Source organism: Etheostoma spectabile, chromosome 14, assembly GCF_008692095.1.
Source record: "Etheostoma spectabile isolate EspeVRDwgs_2016 chromosome 14, UIUC_Espe_1.0, whole genome shotgun sequence".
Lineage (NCBI taxonomy): Eukaryota > Metazoa > Chordata > Actinopteri > Perciformes > Percidae > Etheostoma > Etheostoma spectabile.
The window spans coordinates 2,591,596-2,616,109 of NC_045746.1; the positions used below are offsets into that span (position 1 = coordinate 2,591,596).

Here is a 24,514-nt window from a genome sequence, read left to right on the forward strand (position 1 = left end):
GAGAGAGAGAGAGAGAGAGAGAAAGGAGGAATTAATCACACCTGTCAGCAGCAGCAACAGCATCTTCACTATCATAATCCCTGCTGTCATTACCGTATCACTATCCTCATTATTGGCTAAATGCATAATCACATTTGGCGTCCACTTTTGACTTGGTGGCAGAGTTCTGCTTAGACAGCTGATGCATCAATTCATCATCATCGCCCTCGTCTAATTGTGTTCTGCACCGGATTGGTTAGGAATCATGTTTAGGTCAGCACAAAAACTAACAACTCATTGCCCAAACGTAGCAGCTAAAAGGGAGTTTTTGTGTTGGAGGGCAGTGGGTTTAACAGTTAATCAAGTAGCAGCTGGTCCTCAGTAGTCCCACTATATATTCCTCGAAAATGAGAGCTATTCAATTATTTATCCCATTAGTAACCATCCTGACCATCATCGCCAGCCTTTTAATAACTCTTTCCCTCCTGCTGTAATAATCCATAATGTTGTATGTGGCTACCATGGATTAATGTTTCAATGTCTGCACAACCACTGTTCTTAAATGTAGGTCATTCATATAAACCAGAGTTAGTGTGTTAGTAGCAGACAATGTGTAAAATGAGGATTATATTTAGCATGCTGTCATTCCCACCTTGCTGTGAGCGTAAACCACTGAGCCTAGTAGTTTCCAGGTGCCTCCCCGTCGGTCCATACGAACCATACGCAAGATCTGCAGGAAACGCATGCTGCGCAGGGCTGACGTGGCGAAAATGTTGCCTTGCGTCCCAGCTGCTATTACTGCTAGTGATGCCACAAATACTATGAAGTCTGTGTAGATGTTCGGAAAGGTGACACAGAGAGAAGAAGTGAAGAAAAGTCATTTTCAGGTGATAAGATTTCACAATTTTTTCATAAACACACACACTTTGGCGTGGGTTTGTGTACTGTTCATCCACACACAAACTCACACACTCACAGACACACACACACACACAGACACACACACACACACACACACACACTAACCTATGACACAGAGGGCTTTCTGGCAAATCTCAGCCGTCCCTGCCATCCACGGTATCTGCAGCAACAGCCAGCCGCCCAGATCCTGATGAGTCCTCCAAGCCAAATACCACGATCATCACAAACTCCTACAATCCACACACACACACACACACACACACACACGACACAACACAGCAAACACACACACACACACACACACACACACACACACACACACACACACACGTCAGTGACATGCAGTAGTTATGTTGGCATAGTGTTGGACAGATCACCCAGAAAATGTTCCCCCACCTACCCAAGAACATTTTTTGTTTGTATGTATCAGCTGTTTAGCATGTGTAGCAACTTCATAAAATAAAAATTTCCCCTAAACACTACATTTGAGTTATTTGTTTTATTTAAATCATCATATGAAGCTATCAGCATACCTCAGTGTTAATGTGTGATGGACAATGAAGTCAAGAAGTAAATTTTCCAATCTTTACAGTAGCAGATGAAAACACCTCCCTGCACTGCAGGCAACCACTCTTTCTTTCTCAATCTATGGAAAACACTGATGTTGATGTTGACTGATGATGTAGATATTCTTTACATGATTTATGTCCTAATTATTAAACCTTTGCCATGACATCATATTAATTGACCTGGCTGGTAAAATAAAGGCTAAGATGTTACAAAGCAAGAACTGTTTGTTTAACACTTAAACGTATTTTTGTTTTGTTTTGTAAAAGACTAAATCAAAAGATTAAAGTGTAAGTTATAGTATACAGTCAGATCCTATTAACATGCCCTTTAGTCCGTCTCTTTGTCTTTCTTACTTTAAGGTTTCTAGACTGTATGGGCAGTTTCAGGTGCACTGAACCACTCCGTCATTAGAGCCAATATGTGTAAGTAAAGTCCACTAATGGATAATTGCCTGCTAATGGCCAAGTGATTGATCGAAAGACTAAACACACGGAATGTGAAAGTCAAGAGTCCGACCATTAAATAACACGTAAAGATAAGCAATGTGGGATAAGAGAGTGGAGGAGGGGAGGGGGGTTGAAAGAGGACGAGTAAGGTTAAGAAGGAGAAAGCGAGTGTCCATTACCTTTCACTAAAGCAGCTGGAGCACAGAGGAAGAGGGGAGATTATGGGATAGCTATTAGGATTAGTGGATCATGTCTGTGATTTCCTGCGCAGTCAACAACACCTGAATCCTCCCACCTGCTTACACGGCTGTATGTGCCTCTACCGGCAAACAAGGCAAAACGTACGCAAGCACATACTGATACACTGCAGTAAGTGAGATGGCGTGTATGAAAGAACAGCGTATGGAAAAGGATGCTGATGTAGTCATATGTGTGTGTTTGTGCATGTGTGTTTGTGTAGCGAAGTAGAGAGAGGGAAGGGGTGTTACCAGGATGAAAAGGCTTTGGTTGGCAAACTTCTGGTGGTCGGGGATTGTGGAGAACACAGACAACACCAAGCAGCTGAACACCAGCAGAAAACTGAAATACAAAATCAAGTAGGTCAGTGAACACATTTCAAAAAAGTTTTCTTGACTCAGAATGTAATACAAGTACAGCACGCCAAGTCATATATAGTCAGTGGCACAACAATCAGAACAATGTAACCAAGTGTAGTTTTGTATGTGAACGAATCAACGTACGCTATGTAAAAAATAACAGTACCAATATACAGTAGTTATAGTTGAACATTTACCTTATTTGGTTTCATACCAACTGCATTTGAGAGCTATAAATGCATTTAAATGATCTTGTTTTTGCAAAATAAAAAACCTGAATACATGACTGGATGGTAGGCAGTATGCATAGATGTATTGAAAAAGTACCTTTTGTCAGTAAAAGTGTTAAGCAGCATGTCTGTAAAAATGAACAATAGAAAAGGGTACTGTACTGTAAGAAGACTGGTATTGTACCACTGGGACCCTACAGCTCTACTAGAACAAAAATGATTCAAGTAATGGCCACTTCAGTTTGAGAACTACTCCACAATAAAACACAACATAAATTCTGGTAATTTGTGTCTTATGTTCGAGGTGCTCTCATGTTAGAATAAACACTTCCCCGACACTAGAGAAGTGAGAAGTCCCCACTGGATAATCTCCATCATTATCTCGGGTTCAAAACAAGATTAGCACATTATTTTTGTTTCTGTTGAGTAACACACTTGTCAACATCTCTTTAAATTGCCAAAACTATTGTCACATACAGTTCTAGTTCAAAGTGCAATTCTCACAGCTATATCCATGATGTGAATTCCTCAAATGAAAGAGTGGTTAAATTTGTGTAGGAACAGGTTAAAAACGATCTCAAATACACTAAGGATAATGCATTAAGTTTAACTTCAAAGTAAAAACATTTATGTTTGATATAGTGTGCTGTTGAAAAGAAAAATGTTTGCACTTATGTGGCAACCGCCACACTCTGTCCCACTTAACCAGTGGAAAAAGTTATTGTTAGATGTTTCAGAGTCCCTGTCGACAGCCAGATTAAAAAGCGGTACAGTATTACAAGACAACAGACAGGTGGAATTTATTTCAGATAAGGTTAGGTTAAAACACCCATGTTGTATTTTCATTATCTGTCATGTGTTTTATCACATTAAGGCTTGTGAGAATCATGTAAGATGATGCGTGGTAATTGGTGGGAAGGAGGAGTTGACTCAAAAGAAAAGAGCACTGAGGGCAGGCTGGAGAATTATATTGGGGCTTATTGGTTAAAAAAAAATATATATATACACTACCGTTCAAAAGTTTGGGGTCACCCAAACAATTTTTGTGTTTTCCTGAAAAGTCACACTTATTCACTACCATACGTTGTGAAATGAATAGAATAGAGTCAAGACATTGACAAGGTTAGAAATAATGATTTGTATTTGAAATAAAATTTTTACATCAAACTTTGCTTTCGTCAAAGAATCCTCCATTTGCAGCAATTACAGCATTGCAGACCTTTGGCATTCTAGCTTTAATTTGTTGAGGTAATCTGGAAATTGCACCCCACACTTCCAGAAGCAGCTCCCACAAGTTGGTTGGTTGGATGGGCACTTCTTGCGTACCATATGGTCAAGCTGCTCCCACAACAGCTCAATGGGGTTCAGATCTGGTGACTGCGCCGCCACTCCATTACCGATAAAATACCAGCTGCCTCTTCTGCTCTAATAGTTCTTGCACAATTTGGAGGTGTGTTTAGGGTCTTGTCCTGTTGTAGGATGAAATTGGCTCCAATCAAGTGCTGTCCACTGGTTATGGCATGGCGTTGCAAAATGGAGAGATAGCCTTCCTTATTCAGAATCCCTTTTACCCTGTCCAAATCTCCCACCTTACACCACCAAAGCAACCCCAGACCTTCATATTACCTCCACCATGCTTAACAGATGGCGTCAGGCATTCTTCCAGCATCTTTTCATTTGTTCTGCGTCTCACAAACGTTCTTCTTTGTGATCCAAACACCTCAAACTTGGATTCATCCGTCCACAACACTTTTTTCCAGTCTTCCTCTGTCCAATGTCTGTGTTCTTTTGCCCATCTTAATCTTTTTCTTTTATTGGCCAGTCTCAGTATGGCTTTTTCTTTGCCACTCTGCCCTGAAGCCCAGAATCCCGCAGCCGCCTCTTCACTGATATGTTGACACTGTTTTTTTGCGGGTACTATTTTGAAGTTGCCAGTTGGGGACCTTGAGGCGTCTGTTTCTCATAACAGACTCTAATGTACTTATCTTCTTGCTCAGTTGTGCAACGCGGCCTCCCACTTCTTTTTCTACTCTGGTTGAGCCGTTTGTGCTGTCCTCTGAAGGGTAGTACAAACCGTTGTAGGAAATCTTCAATTTCTTAGCAATGTCTCGCATGGAATAGCCTTAATTTCTAAGGACAAGAATAACTGTCGAGTTTCAGATGAAAGTTCTCTTTTTCTGGCCATTTTGAGCATTTAATTGACCCCACAAATGTGATGCTCCAGAGCTCAATCTGCTCAAAGGAGGTCAGTTTTGTAGCTTCTGTACGACCTAAACTGTTTTCAGATGTGTGAACATGATTGCACAAGGTTTTTCTAATCATCAATTAGCCTTCTGAGCCAATGAGCAAACACATTGTACCATAGAACACTGGAGTGATAGTTGCTGGAAATGGGCCTCTATACACCTATGTAGATGTTGCACCAAAAACCAGACATTTGCACTAGAATAGTCCATTACCACATTAGCAATGTATAGAGTGTATTTCTTCAAAGTTAAGACTAGTTTTAAAGTTATCTTCATTGAAAAGTACAGTGCTTTTCCTTAAAAAATAGGAATTTCAATGTGACCCCAAACTTTTGAACGGTAGTGTATATATTTTTCTTAACATTACTGTAACCATCACAGTAAGATCAAGAGATAGCTGAGAACAAAAAACAACCAGCATTCAAGAAACAATATGTAGTCAGCAAGGACATAATAAAAAATAATTATTAAAAAAACAAGAGTCATGAAAAACATCAGATAATAAAGCTTTAAAATATCCAATACTCAAATACATTTTATTGTATGCCAAATCATTAATAATGTGGAAGCTAGTAGATACACTGTAGTTCTGTATTTTCTATATTTTGTATCATGGCGTAACCTTATAGTTGTATCTACAATACCTTTTTTTGTGACTAAAAACATGATCACAAAACAAGAGGACTTTGCTACATATTACAAGTTAAATCAATATGCTTTAGTTTAATTTAGTTTTTTTTGTTTAGTCAAAAGCTAGCTGGTCATCACAGTAGCGGACTACAGGGTATTATTGCATGACAACATATTAGGTAAAAAGAACAGGAGCTGAGAGAGACAGAAGTGAGTTGCACACAATCACACAACAGCACTGTCCACACTCTGTGCCATGTGAACAGCAAACCGCAAGGCGGGATTAGCCAGGTGGCAGCTGCTGGTCCAGCTGGTCTAGATGTCATAGCCCAAAGTTAGAGAACACTTGTTGGACACTAAACCAATTCTCATGGTTTCACACAATAGTGCCCTTTCTCTAATAATGCGATCAACAAGTCTCTCACCGGGCTAATGTGTGTAAAAATGAAATGCAATTTAAGCACTCACATTAAAAAGCTTTAAAAAATAAGTGCAAGTCAGACAACAAAACAGCAGTGGACAGCTGCGGCTGAGAGACAAACAAATTTAGGGGTGGCAGCAGCTCAGTCTGTAGGACGTTGGGTGGCTGGTTCAAACCGAACCAAAGTATGGAGTGTGAATTGGTGGCTGTAAAGATGCTACTTCCCCCCCCGGCCACTGCCAGGTGCTCTTGAGCAAGGCACCGTACCCCCCCCCCAACCGCTCAGGGCGCTGGTCCAGCAGTGGTAGCCCACTCACTCTGACATCTTATCATTTGTGCATAAAAAGGACCTGACCTATTTTCAGTTACCAACAAAACAGAGCGTAAATTGTAATTAATCAATAAATAGTATAAATTATAAAATAAAATACTGGACTGTATTTAATCTTGAATCTTGACTTTTTGACTCTAAAGAAAAATGTTCAGAGAAATAAATTTTAAAAAAAGGTACAGAAATACAAGAAGGAGGTTAAAACAGCAACACTTGTAGTATATGGAATAAGTGAACGTCTTTTGGCCTTCATTTGTCATGCAACACGTGTCGGCAAGATGTTCTGGACTTCTTTCCCCTCTACATGTGAAATTGGTGCATTTTAACAATCTAAGCACACGGCATGAAGAGCATGGCGCAGGTGCATTTAGATCTACTTTTGCTAGTTTGACAGTGGTCTGTGCACCAGGTGCATGCTTCAAAAGGGTTGTACTTAGTGTCTTCATTAATTCATAGGTGCGTTTTGGGAGTAACATGCATTAAACCAATCAGTGAGTCATCTCCCATTGCTATTATGATTTGCACCTTAATACTTTTATTTGTAATGCTTTGCATGTTTGCGTGCTGCTACGCTTACCTGTGTGTGTGTAACAAGCAAAATCTGAATCTACCAGTAGTGATTATTCGGTCAATCTGAAAAGCCTAAATTCTGATGTCTCTTATCTTAAACTGCATACAAAAGACCTGTTTTGTAATCACATGTTTGAGGAGTCAGTGAATGAGAAACTTCTCCAAATGTTTTTGTTTTGTCTGCCTGGCTGGCCGCAGTTTCCAGATGGCAAGAGACACTACAAATAGAAAGACAAAGCAGATCTTAGACAGCTTGAAAGACACCGTACACCAAGCTTAAAAAAACAGACACCCCCAAATTACTACAGAAGATTTTTCAGCCCAGTGATGAATGCACTTGGGAGAGTTTGTGCTTCAGTCACTGTAAAAATTACTTTAAAAACAGAGTTATTTTGGAAAAACACACTCAGATGACTCTCTACACAGTGCATTTTGAGTAATGTGCTGACTAAACTGTCTGTCTTTTTCCCGTTAATTAACTCAAAGCGCTGTATGCATTTCCATAGTAGGAGATTAGGCAACATCTCAGGTGGTTTCTTTCATTCCCTTGTGCTTTATGACAGGAAAAAAGTCACAGCACAGATAGCCAGAGTCACAGAGACACAAACATTCCCATAGAAATAACTTGTATAAGCAACTCTGCATTTTCCTGAATGTAACACTATCCCTCACATACAGTAACTGCAATCACATAAAACACTGCAATCGCTTACTGCCAACATGGATCATCAAATCAGTTAATGCAGCCAGTTTCCATTAATGACAATGTAGAATTCTGCTGGGTGTCGTGTAACAAACCCCTCAAACCTCATCTCATTCAGACCACAAGCCACAGGCAGACCTCCAATCTGCCAAATTCACATATGGCTGCAAAATACCCTTTACACCATCTGTGTTCTTCCAACAAAGTGCATGTCATGGCATATGGTATACCAAAGAGATAAGTATGGCATTTCTAGCACATATGGAATAAGGCTGGTCATATTCAATATTTGTAGTAACTAACAATGCATTAGTCCATCTCTCAATACCTCAAACTTTCTTTGGCTCTCTGTCCATTGGTTGCCACTAAAACTTTCAAAAAAATCATCTAAGCACACAATTTGAGTGAATATTAATTCCGGTTTCAAGCAGTGATCGTGACCTCTACATTATTTATGAATAGAAATCTGCAAATGCTGTCTTCTTTAATCATCTGTTCTTAAGTCTTCAGCTGAAGCTCCTTTATACTGAATGCAGTTAAGTGACCTATAAACGCCCGCCAAGACGACGCTTCTGCCCATATCTGCTTTGTTGTTCCCAATGAATAAATAAAAATAAACAGATATATTAATAAATAAATTGATACATAAAGAAAACTGATGAGGAGACATTTAGGCCTGATGCATGTGGAGAGGGAGTCACATTTCTGCTGAGGGCACACTTTTCAGCCCAGGGACCAGCACCATCCAACATCTCTCCCTCCTTTCAGGGAAATGTCAATTAAAAGCAAAGCATCAGTCAAAACCCACCAAATCAGCACAGTTGGTCTCATGGGGACAATGGCCCTGAGTGCTTCACTGACGTGCCTCAACAAAATATCTTTATATTCAAGTATATTACAATAAAGGCATTTAAAAGGATTCAAAATTGAAAATTTAGAGATGAGAGAACAAGACAATAAAAGAACTGAATATCACTAAATATTTGTTTGAAGGTAACAACCTCAATACCTTGGCTCCGCTTATTTAACACAGGATAGTGTCTCATCCGCTACAACTGGCCTGAACATGACCCAGGAGGAAAAAGTGAAGTAAAGCCTTCACTAGTGTGAAGTAAAAGGCTTGTTATACACATTATAAATGGGCCTTTTAATGTACAGTATAGATGCACCATATGTCATGCAGCAAATCAAAAAAGCCATCATGATTTTATGAATAAAATAACTTCTCAGGAGGTTTACTGTAAGGCTGCCTGCATTAGTAATTGCTCCAGAACTTTTGGAAAGAATAATGCATGCTCTGCTATATACACACAATATCAGATTTTTCTCCAAAAGCCGGCCGAGAGTAATTTGTCTCGTGGACACTGTGGAGAATCAAGAAAAATGCAAACGCAGTGAAGCAAGCAAGAAAGAAAGAAAGAAAGAAAAAAAGAAAAAAAGAAAGAAAGAAAGAAAAAAAGAAAGAAAGAAAGAAAGAAAGAATACGCATAACTCTTCATCTACACAATTGTTGTTCATTCCTATCCCAGGTATCTCTCCCCTGAAACGCTAACAGATCACTGTTACACACTACAAGCCTCTGTATGTATAAAGGGAATTTGGCTCGTGGCCTGTAAAGCTCCAGAGGGCCGTTGGGCTGCTGGTAGGACAACAAATACACTAAATGTACAGCAGCCTACAGGCCAACCAGATTGCTTTTAATGGAAGCTAGGCCGGGTGCTTTTACTGCTGTTTTCCTGTAAGCATACATAAGTGAAAACGGAAATCTCATTACTTTGACTGGACTGTGAAATATTTTAGTGAGATAAATAGGTATAACCAGTGCTAGTAAACATATATCACATTCTTGTTGCATTACACAGTGTATGTTTTATGAGGTTAGCAATCTCCACTCCATGCCAGTCAGCGTGCCTGGCAGAAGGAAGCGGAGCTGGACTGTTGGAGAGTGCACCTTTGATTCAATCACCACAGGATGATAAAGCAGCTATCAGTTACACACAACAGAGGAGGCAGAGGGAGAGGAGGGTGGCAAAGAAGACTGAGAGGGGAGATGCTGAGAAACAGGAGAAACTGAGGTGGGAAGATGTAATGACAGATGGTTGACAATTCAAAGAGAAAGACAGTAAAATAGAAAAATGGGGAAAAGAAAGAGCAGGTGAGGGATGATGTTAGACATAAAGTGAAAGCGCTCGAGGGTCATGTCAATGTACCTGCAGACATGTAAAAGTGAACGTGTATGTGTGGCGCCAGCACTGATCAATGAGGCTCGGACATCGGCATTTAGGAATTGACCTGCAGTCTGTGCACACGCTGCAGACAAACATGCAAACAAAAAGAGAACATGCACACTGTCCAATTATTGAACACACAATTACAGTGACACCTTCCACAAGGGCATATACAGGTAAACATATAGACCTGCTTAAACAAAAGTACCAAAAAAGTTAATTTAGAACATGAGATATATTTATACCAGAAGCTGAAAGACTTATATATAGAGTATATATACACACAGTGTAAAGCTTTGTTAAATGTCACCTTGAAAATGCAGCACTTCACTTTACTACTTACAAAAGTGCAACACACACACCTCCCTAAACAATGCTAACACCAGCTAAGTGCTAACAAACAAGCAATAAAGAGAGGAACTATTGAGCTCTGTCCAGAGAGGAGGAAAGAGGTGAGTTAGCGGAGAGTGAGGAGGAGGAGTGAGAGTGTCGTGAGCAGAGAAAGAGCAGGGAGGGAGAGGTGAAAGAGAGGAGAAAGGTGGAAACAGTAGAAAGATATTAATAGCATTTCTCTCCTTAAATAGCGACTGCAGGCAAAATGTGCGCAGGTAGGCAGCAGAGCACATCGCAGCACAGCTTAGCTCAGAACAGGCCAGTCTCCCGGCCCGTTAGTTACCCACTCCTCCTCCTCCTCCTTCTTCTGGGACAGCCAACTTTTCAAGGCAGGAAGAAAAATCCAACACAAACAAATAGGAGATGAAAAGTGCTTTTTCACGAGGAAATAAGCTGAGTGTGCAATTCAGTGGCTCTAGTACTGGCGCATGCCCCAGGAAGAGAGAAAGAAGTGGTAGAAAACCTAACATGAGTGTTGTGTAAAAACGAGAGGAACGTAATTTTTTTGTTTCCTCCGAAAGCCACAACCTTCAGGAATATTACGTGACTAGATTAATTATTTACATCACAGGGAGAAACAGCGGTGTGTCACAAAGGTGCAGCCTTGGCAGTTGGCATCACAAACGGCACTAGCGGACACTTTCACACAAATACGTTGCTTTATAACATACACTGACTCTTCCCACGCCACATGTTCATTATCATAGACACAATACTACTGTTCAGCCAGACGATCTCACACACACATTCACCCACTCACCAAAGGGCCACTGACTGCCATGCTGTTCCATTATCTGTCTACAGATGATGCATTTCAAACAGAGTGCCAATTATACTGATACATTTTCCTTGCTGGATAATGTCACTTCCAGTCACAGCAGCCACGAGAGTATCTGCCAACCACGCACCCACGCATTCATGCAAGCGTGCACCCAGGCACTCACGTACGCACGCAGTGCTTGCAGTCTCACTCAGCCAATGTTACATTACATCATAATTGAGTCCTTTGTTCCCTGCTTTTGATTAATTTAAACTAATCCTTTAGTTGCACAAAACACCAGGTAAACATTGATGTTGAAGCATTGCACACAATAGATTATGGCTGTAGTACTGCAAAATAAAGTTCCTGGAGTCTTTTAACCCGCTGTGAGGATTTCACAGCTGATAGGGCTGAATTACACAAGGAAAAAAAACATAAATTCTGAGTTACATTTACGATAACAATAATGTAATGGTTTCTTTTGGATCCGGTTGTTTCCAGCATTTTAAAGATTCAAGGCATTATTCCGCAATCATTTTTGGAATAATTAGACCACAAGCAGGACAGAAAACACTTGATCACTTGCTCAATTTACTTCTCCTGGTTACACTGTATGAAATATCCGCTTAACTATAGAGTCTTAAAAAACATGATATGTAAGAAACAAGTGAAAATAATTTCACTTTTTTTCCCACTGAAATCAGTAGCTTAGCTAGGCTCCCCAGCTCCTCCTGTCCTTGAGCAAGACACTGAACCCCAAGTTGCACCCGATGGGGAGGCCAGCACCTTGCATTAGATATTTCAGACACATAAACTAACAACAAACCAAACAACCTGGCATGTTAACCAACCATGATCTAACAACACACTGCATACATATCAACATTATCCAAACATAAATATATGCATAAACCACTCAAAAATAATGCTCTAGGAGATACCTCACAATAGAATAACAACAAATATACAAACACACACAGCCCCCTAAGAACAGGAAACAGTACACAAACCCAACCTAGACAAAATCTATATTCATCAGTGCCAAAAACTGTTTATTTGACTAACTTTTATACATAATAGTTACGGCTGAGTTATTTGATTGCACATGAGGCATTCCATGAGTGCTGATATACAGTACAACATCACTGGGACTATACACGTATCACTCCACTTTACAGGTGTTCATTTACACCTACACCTATCTACCTGCTGCAGAATATTTGCAAACAACAGTTTATGCATATGCATGTACATTTATATATGCATTTTGATTTAATATGCATTTTGATTTACGTTGATTGCAAACATAATTATGTGGGACAGTTTTTCCCAACTCCATCTCACAGCCTCTGACTTACTCCCTCTGACAAAAGATATACTCAGAAACTTCATTTGTCAGGATCATGGGGGGCTGAAATCCATCCCAGCATGCCCTGGGTAAAAGGGAGGCTATACCTGGACCGGTAGCCGGTCTATCTCAAACAAAGACCTTGGAAACTTTACCAAAGTTGAAAGCATGGACAACTTTTGTAACTTTTTGAAACCAATAATCTGACAAACACACCCATCTAACAAAGCAAACAGTGAGTGGAAATGTTAAAATAGGCCAGGGTTTGAATTTCTCTCTCAGGCTCTCTTTTTTTTATTTTCCACACAATTATCTATTTTTTTACACCATGAATGAAAGTGTGAACCCATATCCCCCTTCATAGGATTTATTTGCGCCACAAAACTCCTGCAAAAAGATCAGAACAGGTGTAAACTCTTTTGTCTTTAGACATCATTGAATGTCACTTTGTAGTCCATTTTACACATACTGAATCCTTAACCAGCATTGTTTTTGCTTGTTGCTCGGAAAAAATGACCAACTGGCCGATCATTTTCAGATACATTTAGGTAAAAATGTATTACGTTGTACACTGTAGAGTACAGCTAGACCAATAAATATTCCAGGCCGATATATCGGCTGATATTAACTGAAATTTCAGTATTGGTGTATGTGTTTATGTTTAAAAACAAATCACTATCAGACGATATAATCCTTGTTTCAATCTTTTTAACTTATAATTATCAATATCAGTAACTCATTTGGAAATAAAAAGGGGGGACTCTAGAGTGCACAGAGAAAATACAGAGGACAAGACCTTGGCAGTGGCAGTTACGGCTCTGACAGCGTTTTAACTTCTTGAAACAAGTAACGATTATCTAGGAATGCAGTACATCAGTCCACAAGTATTAAGCAAATGCTGCAGAAAAAAGCTCATGTGCACTGCAAAATGAATAAAATGATCTTTCACTTGTTTTGAGAAAAAGAACATAGAGACTCAGCTCAATGTGACAGGAGTAAATATGTAAATATGTATTAGCAGGGTAGAGGAACATAATCTGTAATTGTTTGCACAGTAATAACGTCTGTGCAATATACAGCAATGTTACCTAGTACAAAAGCAATACGAAAGTACCACGCCACAAACTACATCTTCAGAAATGACGAGGATTGCTTTGGCCTTCTATTGTGTACAGTATACTTCAACTTTAATATCTGTATCATGAGTAATATAAAGCCTCATCATCCGCCATGATTCATTAAACAAACTATAATATGCATCATTATTACGCATAATTTCATAGTTTATTGACACTGCCATACCCTCCAATTATCTAAATGTGCAGATGCTGTTTACACACACAAATAAATGTATATCATAGATTCACATAACATAATCATTATAAGAGGGAGTCTACTTGACACTGGTAGTTTCCTGTCACTCAGTGGCATGGCTCTGTGCAAATATGTGGTATTGATGGTTAGAGACTGAGAAAATATATCCAGTGTGGTCACACGGAGCGAAATTAAAGAATTACCAAAGGAAGGATAAATTCATGATGTGAGATTTCAGGAGGGCTTTGTGTGTGTGTGTGTGTGTGTGTGTGTGTGTGTGTGTGTGTGTGTGTGTGTGTGTGTGTGTGTGTGCGTGCATGCGTGCGTGTAAACTGCAACTGGATTAATAGTAATTACACACAATTTGGTGATTGCTGGTGCTTTGACCTGTTGGGAATATCAGATGGGTGCAGTTTATGACATCAGGACAATTCAGTGTGAAATTGTCCCATAAATTATAGAAACTGTATGTGATTATGGAACGAGAGGATGGGAAAATTAAACTGTGTGATTTATATGCAAAAAATTGACATCAGTTGCCCACTAAAATGGAAGAAATGGTGATAGTAAAGACCTGAATGAGCTTATAATCAGACGTAAGCACCGACCCATGCACCCACGCACATACGCACGCACACACACACAATCTCCTACTACACCCCAATACACACCTATCCAGAGGATGCGCTCCATTGTTTTTTATGCTTTTTTTATATTCCTGCTCTTTGCTATTTGTGGACTTGTTGTCAGTGAATTGTACTGTACAGAGCTTGGAGATGCACCCGGGGGGAGAGGAAGTGCTGAGAGAGCTCTGACATTTAGCAGGGGTAATGTCAATTAGCATAGAGTCTACAGACCCTCGCCAGTGTGCTTGTACAACGCTTACATTTAACCATTGAACTAGTGAGTTCAACCTTTACACAGTTTGGATCAGCAGGGTTGGAGGTTGGAGAAGGGTCTTTACTGAGACCAAAAAGGACGCAGAGAGAATTCTTAGCACTAATAAATATAAGTTTGTATCTATAACAAAGTAATTAGCACTAATTTAAAAACTTCAACTCGAAGACATACCGGCAGTCCCAACCATGTGACTTGCCAGAGGTCAGTTTGATGTGAAAACCCCCCGCAACAACCCAAAACACATGATCACCCTTCACTCCATTACCCCCCTCCTTGACCAGGACTACACCTGAATTTCAGGCCAATCATCATTACTCTGTGACAGGTCTAATCATGTTACCACAGCAGTAGGGATCGCCGGTGATGGATTACAGAGGGCCAGAGCATCTCTCGAGGATTGAGAAACAACAAAAAGAAAGCGGTGACTGTAACATTTGAACTTGGGTTAATGGGATTGGGATCAGCAGTTTGAGGCAAGGGGTGTGAGAAAGTGAGGCTGGGTCACGCACAACCCTGATGGTCAGCGGATCTCGAGGAGGAGTCGACAGGATTTACAGAGGAAACAACGGCTGCAGTAATGTCAAGGCCACCTGCAAAAACGATCGATGAGGTGACTCTCAAAAGTCCAACGATAAAGACTGGGTGATAATGGATTTTTTAGGTAGATACCAGCATAGATATTAGAGAGTTAAAACATATTTATTGGCGACACTGTTTCAGAATTACTGTAGTGCAACCATATTTTTGGGGGAATTTGATAGTAAACAAGTTCACAAAACCATGGACGTTGCATCCACATGGCACACATCCCAGACCACCAGACCACAGTGATGCCCCAAACAGTGCACGTATTAAAGAGAATATCTAACGATTAACATTGGCCAGGCATCAACATTTTCACTGGAAAAATACATAATCTTAATGGCTTGCGGGGAGTGGGGACCAACAGTAATTAAACAAATATGTGCATACGCACACAAAGCCTAAATGAGCAGTAAAAGTCTAAATTTGTTCCAGAGGAGGACAACTAACATTTTGTGCTGATTGTTTGTCTTTATTTAACAATGAAGAGAGTAGAATTGTCATTAAAAAAGAATTCGGACATTTAAATAAAATGGTGGAGGGTAAATAAAGTGCACTGCCAGTGAATAGGGAGTGATTACGGACGCAATGACACAGCGATTTCTTCAAGCACCGTCACACAAGTAGTAAAGTCAACCCATGTACCCTGTTAAAAACTATCTTTAGAAAACACAAAACCCTTTCTGCAGTACTACCACTTTGTTGTCAGCTGGTAACCAAGGCAGCAACCCCATGACCCTAAAGCTGCAAGTCCTTCTTTGATGGTGAACCATCAGGTGTTCTGGGACAAATACGCAGTAGTTAGAGGCATGGTGACTTCTGTGTTGAGGACCCGGAGTCTGCCTTGTTATCTGTCCGTTAACGGTATCTCTGCTGTGATTAAAGTCAAACACTGGTACCCAGGTCACATTACACAGAGGGGCTGCACTGTGTTACTCCTTAGTCCAGTGTCAGTGCTGCTCTCCCTCTGACAAAATGTTTGAGTGTGTGTCTCTGTGTGTCTTTGTGTAACTGTCACTGTCTTTATGTTGTGTGTAATTTTAAGACAGAGTCCAGAGCCATGTGAAAAAAGGTTTACATCACCCTCCAGCAGAGCCCCGCAAACACCACCACCTTCCACACAAACACACTGGCACTGACTTTCCACAACCACCTCCTCAGCTGCACCTTAAGCCCCAAACTAAAGATGTTACCCAAAACTGTTTTCATTTCTTGTACATTGTACAATATCTAATCTAAGTTATTCAGCTCTAGAGCACAGCTAACCTTTTTTGTATGGTTCTGTACTAAAGCATCCGCTGACAGTTAACACATAGAAATGTTTTTATCAAATGCAAGCTGGAAACAAAATTATTCTGTTGACCCTTGTTCATTTACTGAATAAAGCACAGGAAGTATGTTTTCAACGCTTGGACTTGGCCTTCTGTTTGCCTACATTTTGGGTCATAAATATCTCATCTACTGTTATGTGTAGTGTAGTGTCATTTCTTTCCCTCTGACACACATCCCCCTGCGGGCAAACAAAAACATGAAGCAGGATGAAGACTATTCATTAAGTTTACACTTTCTGTCCTCATACCAAGTCCCTCCTTCATGTTACTGGAATGGATACTCAAACATAACTCTGTTCCTCCCACACGAGACTGCGGACGTCAACATTTGCTTTCAAAATATTTCTATATCACAACAAACTGATGTGGCGTTTATGACTGAACTATGAGTAGAAATCATGTTTAACGCGTATCTTTGTCCCCTTCAAACTCCTCACATAAATGTTGTTACATTTTTCGTTTCTTCACCCTGCATTTCCATTTTCACCCTAACTTTTTTCTCTCCTTTTTCCTCCCCTTGTTTTCTCTCTTACGCCTCCTTTCTTTAACGTAGCTGAAGCAGAGCCAGGATCAGAGTGGACCACTTGTGGGCAACTCTGTCGCACCCTCTTTAACTCATTACAACAATTAGCTGACATGCCAGGGAGGGGAAGGAGAGATAATACTCTTCTGAATTATTAATCTTTCTGCTGAATCTCACCCTACCACCACCCTGCTCTCTCTTGCCCAGCCCCCTTAGATCTTCTTCTTGTTGCTATTCCCTCTCTACTGTCCATCCAGTCTCTTACTTGACTCTCTCTTAGACTGCTTCCACACTAAAGGCAAGGGTATTCTTTAAAGAATCTGATTTGTGCCAAATGTGTCTAATCACGTTTAAAAGCTAAAATGTTTTCCAAATGGCCACATTACAATGCGGGCCTAAAAGCCAAAGGCAAAGGTGCACTCAGTTTGACACATGAAAAGTGGCAGAAGTAGGTATGTGCGAAATGAAATCTGAAATATCTCAGCAAGGACATCTCAAATCTGTATATCTAGCCAATCGCTGAATGCGGGAGGGGCGTGTTTGTTAGATTGTCAGTTGCAGAAAGTTACAAAAATAGTCAACAAGCACAGCTAAATCAATTTGAAATAATTTTGGAAAGAGAGAGAGAGAGAGACAAATAGAGAGAGGAAGGGAGAGAGAGAAAGAGAGAGAAGAGAGAGAGAGAGTAGATATAGTACGATAATAGATAGGAGGAAAGGGAGTAGAGAAAAAAAGTAGCAGTGACCACAAGAACTAAGTATCAGTCAGACATAGGCATATATAATGAAAAACATGGTGGAAAAGAGACAGAAAGAGGTGGTTGAATAATGTATTCAACAGACAAGGGGACAGTGAGACGAGGAGAGCCAGAATGGAAAAGAGAGAGAACATGAGGTATCGTCTGTAAGGTCTCATCACACACTTGCTGCCATGGCTTTAATCTCAGGGCCAAGAGAAGACTAGAGGGGCCAATGACACACACACACACACGTACGTGTGTGTGTGTGTGTGTGTTTGTGTTAGCAGCTGTTTTTTGTTTTTTTTAAATAAAAAGTCGTAACATAGAGGACAAGAGGACAGTTTGATTTGGCAGGTTTATGTGTCACACTTGACCATAATGCGTTTCTTGTTGCTTTTCTACAAGAAAACATATTTTGGCATTGACTGAAACCTTTTTATCATCAATTACCAGTCATTAATTCATATTCGGTTGTAAAAAAGGGGTGAATTAGTGTGATGTGAGGCTAGAGCAGCAACAGAAGCAGAAGCAGATGTAGAGGACTTGGGTGACAGGGGCTGGATGACTTTTGGATAAGATTTCTCCCCCTCCTCCTCCCCTTATAGTGAAGCCTGTTGACTCCATGTAGTGAGCATCCAGGATAAAGAGAGAACAATAAAGATAAAGAGAATGAGTAAAGGTATGAAGTGGAATAGATGAGAAAGAAACAACCAGAAGAAAAGAGAGGGAAGAAAAACAGAAAAAGATGCAGCTAAGAGAAAGTATAAAGTTCTGATGGAAACAGGCGAGCAGAGAAGCAGATTACGGAAAAGTGAATTGAAAGCAAGTGAAGCAATTGTTAGAATAAGGTGTTTAGAGAAAAATGGGACAGAACGCAGACAAAAACAAAGGCAAAGAGTTAAAGGCAGCCTGCTTAATTATGGCTCCGTCGTTAACATTTAATTATTGTTTATGCTCTTCCCACAATGCAACTGGCCAGGCATTTATACACACAATCTCCATAAATTTACACATGCATGAATGCACACACATTTAGCAAATGTGCGTACGCCATTCAAGACTTTTCCTGACAGCATGCACATTTAGCCTCATGAGCAATGACACACACAGACACATGTATATGTACACACATTGCAAAGCGCTTTCTGCAGGCGAGGCAGACCTTATAAATACGGCCCCACATTGTGATTTTGTTTGAGCTCCGTCTCCATGGTGCTGCTTCCTCACATGTTTATAGTGACTGACGTTATAAATTAAAATCATCTTAACAACACTTAAGAAGGGCCTTGCATGCGGGTGCAGCCAGACAGGGACAACAGGAGAAAGACACAGAGACATGGGCTATCCCAGTATCTAGAGAGACAAGAGACAGACAAAAAGCAGGAAGAACAGGAATACTGGGAGAGAATTAGAAAGAACAGGGTTTGCTCCAAATGCCAAGTAAGATGTAAAACAGCTCTTAACAAGGGTATACTTAAAAATCTGAGGCTGTTTTAGCAGTGGTGGTTTGTGTGTGCCTCTACAATGATGCATAAACATCAGGTATACTTGCATAGTCATGCAGCCTCCTTATCCTTAAAAGTATATGCACAGCGCTCACGTGCTTATGGGGTAAAGTTACAATCAAAGAATAAAATCTAATTCCAGTAAAAAAATAACGAGCCAAAGAGACACAGTCTGATATAGTGAACAAAAGCTGTTTTAACCTGAACACATCAATGAGACCAGCCCACCTCTGCAGAGACATGCACCACAGATTATCTTTATGGTCTTTATTTAACACCAGATTAAGTACAATTCTAATTTTTATATGGCTTTCAAGCTCACATTTTAACAATTTACAACAGTTCAAATATGCATATGTACTTTCTTTTAACATCCCAAAAAAATAACCAACAATTTGGCTTGTGCGATATGACAATATACCGTACATATACCAGGAGACTATGTAAATTATTAGAGATTTTCCTACAACATTAATCCCAAAACTCTCCATTTAGCATGTCTAGGCATCTTAGGCCATTGTGGGTAGATGTTGCAAATCATGCACAGGACTGATTTATGACAATATTAGAAATTATTGTAATATTGTTGCATCAATGTTTTGAAATACATGGATTTGTCAAGAATTTTATTTTGCTGAACTAGCCCACAACAGACTTCTCAATTGATTTTCCATAAATTTCACAATACCACAACATATATAAATCTAAAGATATGAAATGACATACATCTTGTTGGATGTTATTCATGTTGCCTTTATCACTCACATCACACACACTAATGACGAATAATTAGTTATATTACCATTTATTTAAACCTAATATTTCTCTGGACCATTCTTTAAAAAAAAAAGCATTTCCTGTAGATTTCTATCTGCGTCCTGCACCCAAAGCTAAACTCGTCACTTTTCAATTCATCGTCACTTCTCCTCACAGTCGTTATGTAGACCAGTGAATGAGATAAGATGGAGGTGCTTTCTCACATTTGTATAAACTAACATGTTAATTCCTTATCAGTGCTTGGCTTTCAGAGTTAGTTTCCACATTATTCAGCATCTCCTGATAATCGACGGTGTGCAGGTGCAACCACCCATTAGGGTCAAGCCAAAGTGTGCTGTTGAGAGATAATGGCAAGGCTAAAGCTAATAATTTCTTTTTTTTCCTGCCCTTAAGGTCTTCGCAGCTGCTGGCGACATACAGAACCTGCAAGCGAAAGGTGGCTGTGGATCATCGCAACTGATTGTGGACACTGAAGGAAGCCATCCAAACTTGGTGTGCAAACTTAAATACAGTTAAATACTTAAATACCAGTTGCCTGGTATGGTTACTGTATAGAAGGTGAAAGAAGCTGAGGACAGTTCTCTCCCTTTGTATACAGAAAAGATTAAATTGTTGCGTATTCAATGGCGGGGCAACTGCAACCTTTACAGAGAATGACACTACAGAGCAACCTTCCCATGAATTGTGACACAATATTCTTCCAGTCAAAAGACAGTCAGACTTTACTGGCAGGGCCGTCTATCGTCACCAATGTCCTAATTATCCTGTTTTACCTAACAGCTGGGTTGCTGGGTTTTGACAGTCCGGTGTAACATTGATTCAAAGCAGGGCAGTGTTAAAACCAAAGTGGTGGCAGCAGCACAATAAAGTGTTTCAAAGAGAAAGCTTCCAGAACAACAAGGCAGAGAGGTGTTGGGTGAAATTTTGCGGTTCAAATAGAAGGAAGGTAATGTTTATCGTTCAACACAGGACTCAAAGTGTGCAGTGAAATTTTGTCCAGCAGTGTCACTCTTTTTTTGCTATATTGCCATATTGCCGAACGCACCGATTTTTTTTTAGCAAAGAAGTGATAGTGTAATGCAAACGAAAGTTGGTTCCTTTTGGACAATAAATGAATAAAATCAAGCCTCAAATGCACACACGCACACACGCATGCACGCACGCTCTCTCTGTAATTTAGCATATGAGTAAGCAAACTGAAACTTGAAATGGCCAATTTTTGTTTAAAACTGCTGGGGCAGCTGGTTACATGTTTTAACATTAATAAATCTAGTGCAGTGCCTTTTTGGAGGGTGTGCCTGTTGAGAAAGGGCTGATTGCTGGTTCCCAGTATTTTTTTCCAAAACTTTATTGACTATAAGCATGTTTCAATCAGTAGCGGTTCAGCAGAGATTCGGTGTGTCCCCCTTTTTTTGTCTAGGAAGCGATGTGGCCCAGGTGGTGGACGCGGGGAGCCTGGCTCAACTAAGGTAAACTTGTAGTTTTAATGATTTACTCTCCTGAGAGCACTTTGGGGATACACTGGCAAAAATCCCGAAGAAATTAACAAAATCCCCCACCTACGGTATTTAGTTTAACCCTCATGTTGTCCTCGGGTAAAATTGACCCGTTTTCCTATATCAAGGCTCTTTATAACTAACCAATTGTAATTACCCAAAATAACGTGATTGTTTCTACACAACACTGTTTGGGAAGTACAAATCTCTACTTTCATTAATTTTGGGGTGTCTTATTCAATTTTAAAGCATTTGAAAAACCAATTTAAGTGGTTTTGAAATCGTATTGAGTAAAAGGTGACATATTCCAGTCAGTGATTAACAGACATTCCTTTAATTTTAGTCTAAATAATTCCTAATTTCTGCTTTTCTAACTCAAACATTAGGTATAAGTTCCTATAAATTAAGTTTATGGACAATAAATTCCAAAAATAACTGTAAAACTAAAGTTAAAAAGTTGTTGAAAACGTCAAAGAAATGACAAACATTCAAAAAAGCTTAAAAAGTGTTGAAAAAAAAAAACATTGATAAAAAGCGCCAACAAAGGTGCAGAGATGAACAGATGCAATAATAAGATATACAGTGAACGGGAGCTGGGAGAGATGCCTCCTCATTTTCCTGGCTGTCAAAGTAGATCTGGAATGTTTAGAGGGTCTTGACTAGTCAAAATAAACTCTTGGCATTTCCCTTTGACCCTCCCGGGCAAATGCCACAGTATTTCTGGCCAGCCTCAGCGATAATAACATTAAATAAACACAGATTACTGCAGATTAGAAGGTGTCAACACCCCTCCTGATCCAGGAGAATTTAACAGGACCACTGTCTGTGGCTCAAGGTCTCTATTGAGGGTGTGTGATTTTGCATGTATACAGAATTTCACCGTCAGCCTTTTTACATGTCTTGCACTGTCAAGTAAATAAACAAAAGTAGTTTGCCCCTCCCCCACCCCCGTGTGTATGTGTGTGTGTGTGTTTGCGTGCGTGTGTGTACATGTCCTATTCCTGGATGAAAGTGAGCAGAGAGAGCAGGGCTGGATATCGGGGGAGAACTTGATTCCTGGTCGACCATCCCCCTCCCTAGGGAGACACATTTTGTCCCAAAAGGAGAAATTAATACACCAGCTATCCTCAACTCTCCCCTCTCTCTCCATCTCACTCCTATTCTCCTCTCCTTACCTTCCTCTCCATGCATACACAAATTACTTGTCCTGTTAAGCCCATCCCTCCTTTGAAGGACGACAAGGTTATGAAAACCCCTCCAAAACGAATGTTTTCTTTATGTTTTACTGTTTCTAGACATACTGTATGCTCCTGACATATCCTCACATCCTCATGTGATGGTCTATATTTGGCACTGCCTATGGTGGAAATGGGTGGGAGGTCAAAGGTGAGGGGAAACACTGAAACTGATCCTCCCACCCTGTTGGCTTTCCCTTACTTTTCAACCACTGCTGAAGTGAACCTTGAGCAAGACACTGGATCCTTTCCAGCTACAGGGCTGCTTTTGCGGTAGGGGACAAGCGGAAAGAGAATTTTCCAACAGCGATCGATAGAGCATCATATTATCCTTCATTCTTAGCAACTCTAACTAAGCGCCCTCTTACTCCTTCCTCCTTCTTCTGCTTGTCATCTGTGTCACACGAGGAAGCCATTCCATTGAAAAAATAAAGCCCCTGCGTGGCAGGAAAGAAGGTTAAAGCACTTGACAAAGCTTGCCTAGAGCCACAGAAGACATTATACAACAGTTTTCACAGGCTGAGTAGGACTAACCGTGACCATTAATCTGATTTTGATGTGTTAAATTCATGGAGCTCCACTTAACTTGAGCAGAGCCAATGAACAGACAGCTATGTGTTCAGAATAATAGCAGTGTGTTTAAAAAAGTGAATGACGCTCAAAATCCTTAGAATAATTTTTATTTCCATAATATCAATGCATTGGGAACACTGCTTATTCAATTCCAAATCAAAACATGATAAAAATTGATCAAGTTTGTGTTACACCTTTACAGAAAATGAAGAAAAATGAATATTAAGCTGTTCAAAAAAAATAGTATAGTATTTGCATTTTTATTTACAAACTCAAACATTTACTGTATAAACTGAAAAATGTCTCATGGGTTTGCTTTACTTTGAATCACTGCACTATAGTTAGGGCGAACCATTATTTATGAGAAACGGCTTCACATCTGTGTTGCATGGAGCCGACCAACTTCTGGCGCCTGTGAACAGGTATTCCAGCCCAGAATGATTGAACTACACTCCACAATTCTTCTGCATTACAGGGTTCGGCCTCAGAAACACATTTTTGACGTCACCCCAGAAGTGTTTCTATGGGATTGAGGTCCGGGGATTGGGCTGTAGGCCACTCCATCACTCAATCTTGTTCATCTGGAACCCAATTCTTTTCTCTTGTTAAAGACCCATTTCAAAGGCATTTCCTCTCCAGCATAAGGCAACATGACCTCTTATTTTATATTTTGATATATGAAACTGATCCATGATCCCTGGAATGCAATAATAGGCCCAACACCACAGTATGAGAAACATCCCCATAACATGATTTTTGCACCACCATGCTTTACTGTCTCTTCAGTGAACTGGGGCTTGAATTCAGAGCATGGGGGTCATCGGACAAACTGTCTGCGGCCCCTAGACCCAAAAAGAACTATTTTGCTTTCATCAGTCCACAGAATGTTGTGCCATTTCTCCTTTGGCCAGTCAATGTGTCCGTTGGCAAATTTCCACCTATTCAGTACATGTCTTTTTTTCAGCAATGGGACATTGATTCTATCTTATAGTCTTCTTCTGATCGTAACAGTACTCACAGGCAGTGTTGGGCAAGTTACTTTTAAAAAGTAATTGGTTACAGTTACTTCTTCCAAAAAGTAACTAAATTAAATACTCAGTTACAAATTAAAAAGTAACTGCTTTCTTCAGAAACTAACTAATGCGTTACTTTCAAGTACATTTTTAA

General features: G+C 40.0%; 1 protein-coding gene across 1 annotated transcript in view; it reads right to left on the reverse strand.

Annotated features, from left to right (window-relative positions):
* The window catches only part of kcnq4 (potassium voltage-gated channel subfamily Q member 4), a 51,076-nt gene that overhangs the window by 15,372 nt on the left and 11,190 nt on the right, over nucleotides 1–24,514 (reverse strand). The window contains 5 exon segments of the mRNA XM_032536113.1: nucleotides 632–807; nucleotides 1,006–1,017; nucleotides 1,020–1,097; nucleotides 1,100–1,130; nucleotides 2,405–2,495. Coding sequence (XP_032392004.1) covers nucleotides 632–807; nucleotides 1,006–1,017; nucleotides 1,020–1,097; nucleotides 1,100–1,130; nucleotides 2,405–2,495 — 388 coding nt within the window.